We start from the raw sequence: 3,849 nt of genomic DNA on the forward strand, positions 1-3,849 counted from the left end.
CAGGCGGTGGGCCTGGGCGTCTAGTGCCCTAGCCCGCAATTTGTCACCTAGGAAGCCTCTATGATGGATTTTACCTCTGTCGTGGTCACTGTTAAGATGCCTGGCGTTCGGAGGGCACCTCATAGTTCACTGTGTCCCTTCCCGCCTGTCCCCGAAAGCCTGGCTTTGTGAGGGGTGCCCTTGGCCTTCCTGGATGTTGGGGGTCATGCAACCTTCCTCCTGAGCCCCTTCCAGGACGTTATGTTACCTGGTCCTGCGGGGGTCTCACACATTTGGAGCATGTTCTGGCTGTTATGGTCAGAAACACCTTAGATCTGTTCCAGAGTAGAACTCTGACATCAGCCACCAGCTCGTGGGTAGTGAGCTTTGCCCTAGACCCACTGAAAGAGACAGGTAGACAGAGCCCACCATTGCTGATGGCCTGTTCCAGCTCAGGCACTGAGCTACCTGTTCACATGCAACTCAGGCTCCATATCTACTAAGATGGTTCTACTGCTGTCTCCCCGAGGCTTTAAGTGACGGCTTAGCTCGCCCAGAGCTGAGCGGAGCCACCAACCTGGGTATGTGCACACCGGAGACTGGCCACACCCACAGGTTGGACATCCTCCCGTGGACACGAAAGGGAGGGGTCGGCCCTCATTAGCCTCACCTCGGGGTGCACAGGACCCAGGACACTTAAATCCCATCCTGTAGCCAGGAGTGAACCCCTTCCTCCATGGACTGTCCAGAGGTGGCTCTCCGGGGCCACTCCTGGCTGCTCGCTGACACCTCAGAGTCACCTTTCAAGCCTGACCAGGGCTGGGGGTCCGGGAGAGGACCTGGACAGAAGCAGAGGTCATCGCCCCTGGTCCCAAGGTGCGGGCGAAGGCAGCTGTGCCGGGATGAAAGATCCATTCTGAGCATGTAGCATATAAGTCGTCAGAGACTAAAACATGACTCTCGATTCCATCTGCGCCAAAATTATAAGTGCTTTGTATTTTAACCCCAAATGACTGGATTTGGGGGAAAAGTGGGTGAATGGAATTTAAAGCGGGCAAAAGATTAAAATTTGAAATTTCAAATTTGCATTTAAATGTCTGGCTTTTTTAAGGATGAGAACTGAATGTGGTGCTTCCTGGAACGGTAGCTCAAGGCTCAGACGCCATCGTGGCTGAATGAGGATCTGCTGAACGGTGACCAGCACCTGGCTTTGTCTAAGGGGGCGAATTTATGAGGCTGACATTTTAAGAAGTCAAAGTTTTAGCTCATTTCAAAACCAGCGGAACGTATCTAAGACTGTGTTGCCTTCTGGTGGCAGTCCATCCAGACCCAGGTCTGACTTTGAAGTAGCGTTGACCTTTTAAAAGTCTCTGGAAAACGCAAGGCGGAGATGCTGGGGGGCAGCGCAGAGCCAGATCTTTCCCCTTTAATTGATGCCGTTTAAAAACGTTACGCAAAGAGTAGAAGATTAATTGCCAATTATTTTCGCAGACGGCGGTAAGGACACATGGCGACGGACGAGGGGAGGGAACCGTCGCCGCGGGGGGAGAAACCCAGAAGGCCCAACGCACTTCTGGAAAGCGGTCGGCCCCGCGGACAGCGAAGCCGCGCGAACTGGTCGAGCAGCGGCCGCAGCAGCAGTGGAAGTGCCAAGCGCCACCGCCCCGGCGACACGTCCGGCTCGTGGCGGCCGCTGGCGCTGGCGCTGGCGGTGGGGCGGGAGCGGGGTCCTCTTGCGGCCGGGCGGTTGGTGGGCGTGTGGTCGGTTCTGCTCTAGGGAGAGCGTCTGGGCCGTGCTTATCGAGAACGCTTTACCCGGGCCCCGGAACGTGCCTTCTGGAAACAGAAACAGAAACGAGGACACGGGGGGAGTCAGCGGCGTTTACGTAACTCCATTTACGTAACTCCATTTACGTAACTCCATTTACGTAACTCGCATCGCAGTGTGACGTACGATGGGGAACTGGGAGCCACGCACTTGCGTAAGAGCCGCGCCACGCGGAACGAAACCTAGTCACCCAGAGAGTGAATACCCCAGGGACCCAGAAAGTGTTTCCGAGGCCGTTGGAAGACAGAGGTAATGAAGCGTGGGGACGATGTGAGGAAAACGGGATAGAAAATGGTATAAACAGAACAGTTATAAATTCGCAAAAAACATCTATTTCTTTCTCTCATCCATCCATCATCTCTATCTATCTAATCTACCTATCATCTATAATCTATCGTCTATATCATCATAGTCCGTGAGTTTTAATGGGTAGTTTAAAAAGATTTACTATCTCATATGTTCCAAACTTAGCTGAAGCTAGTGCTGCTTTTATAATCACAGAGTAGAATGAGGGTCCCACCGAGGAGCCGTCCGGCCCTTCGCGGGCACGGGGGCAGCATTGTTCGCGAACGGGGCGCGCCAGGCCGGCGGCTGACCCAGCGTCCTCCCCTGACAGGCAGCTGGCACAGTCCCCGCGTGGGTGGCATCTCCCAGGATGCACGCGGGGGTGACGGGCAGGTCCCCGCCCGCCACCAGGGTTCAGCGCCGCCTCTGAGCACAGGGGTCCCTGGAAACAGCCGGATCCGTCCCAGAGCCACAGCCCGGGTAACGCTTCCGAGAGGCCCGACTCCGAGGGGCACGGGGTGAGGACAGTGGCCGCCTGTGTGGAGAATCAGACCGGTGGTCATCTTCGGAGGGAGGACGACAAGCAGACGTGGCTGGCTGACTCACGGAGCCGGCCTGTGTCGCAGGACGGTGGGGGCTGCGTCCCCTACACGCGACGGGACTTGGGCAGGACACAGAAAACGAGCCCCTGGAGAAAGGCAACGGCGGGGAGGAAGCGGCGCCGCCATCCAGGCCCTGGCCGCTGCCCGGCTCACTGGCTCCGGAATTCGCCCAGGTCACGAGGGCCAAATCCCCCAGGCAGTGGCCACCCCCACCGCCGCCTGTCCCCAGGCAGTGGCCGCCCCCACCGCCGCCTGTCCCCAGGCAGGGGCTGCCACCCCCTGCCCCGTGGACAAGCGGCAAAGCAGGGGGCCTGCTCTGGCAACAGCCGGGTCCCCCTGCAGTTCGGTGGGAAACTGAACCATGAGCCAGGATGCAAACGAAGCGTGGGGCTTGGGGGAGGGATGGAGACACAATTAGAGAAAGATTGGAATCGGGTATGTTAACGTTTAACCATGCTTTTCGTCCAACAGACTGTGCCTCGGAGGACCTCCCAGGGCCCAGTCTGGGCCCCTCCAGGAGTCAGCCCGCTTCTCACGCTGCAGGGGAGGGCGGCCAGGCCCGGAGGTGGCACACGCAGCACTGACCGCCTCTGACCTCAACAGGACCGGGGTGGGGATGCAAAGGAAGGCTCTGCCTCCCCCACCTCCCTGTCACCCCCACTGAAGTCCCAGCTGGCACCTGGAGGCAGCCACACAGCTAAGCGGTGGGATTATAACAATACACACCTGAAACGTTACATTGCCATTTGAAACAAGCGGATGCCCCAACTCGCTAACCTGGTAATGCCGAGTCCAGGCCCCTCCTTCCAGCATGGTTCCTTGGCGGGGTCCAGCAGACCGTACCCCCTGCTTTATACACGATCACGTTGTTCGTGGATTTCAGTTTAAGGCTGGGTTTCTTTCAAGCGGTCCAAGGACATAGAAACACTCGCCAAAGCACCCGACTAAAAGGAATCCTTCTTGATTCCTAAGAGATTGTTCCAATCTTTTACGGTGATCTCGTCCAATAGTAACGTCATGGTAATGGTCTGAAGTCAGTTTTCTTGCTGGCGTGTCTTCCCCAAGCCTTTAACTGAGTTTTCATTTAAAAAAAAATAACACTCTCTTCACATCCTTTGGATTATATTACATTTAATTAATTTACATAGTTACGAT

General features: G+C 56.3%; 1 protein-coding gene across 2 annotated transcripts; it reads right to left on the minus strand.

Annotated features, from left to right (window-relative positions):
- Positions 1–943: 943 nt before the first annotated feature.
- On the minus strand, positions 944–2,689 carry LOC111728893. Of its 2 annotated transcripts, none has more exons than XM_023519761.1 (2): positions 2,328–2,689; positions 944–1,812 (listed from the first exon to the last, which is right to left on the minus strand). In XM_023519761.1, exons 1-2 carry the CDS (start codon positions 2,653–2,655, stop codon positions 1,448–1,450), a joined length of 693 nt encoding a protein of 230 aa, XP_023375529.1. In that variant the 5' UTR covers positions 2,656–2,689; the 3' UTR covers positions 944–1,447. The 2 variants fall into 2 exon arrangements, with proteins under 2 accessions (XP_023375529.1, XP_023375528.1); XM_023519760.1 differs by having other exon boundaries at positions 944–1,815.
- Between the last annotated feature and the right edge of the window lie 1,160 nt (positions 2,690–3,849).

This window comes from Pteropus vampyrus, unplaced genomic scaffold, assembly GCF_000151845.1.
Source record: "Pteropus vampyrus isolate Shadow unplaced genomic scaffold, Pvam_2.0 Scaffold235, whole genome shotgun sequence".
Lineage (NCBI taxonomy): Eukaryota > Metazoa > Chordata > Mammalia > Chiroptera > Pteropodidae > Pteropus > Pteropus vampyrus.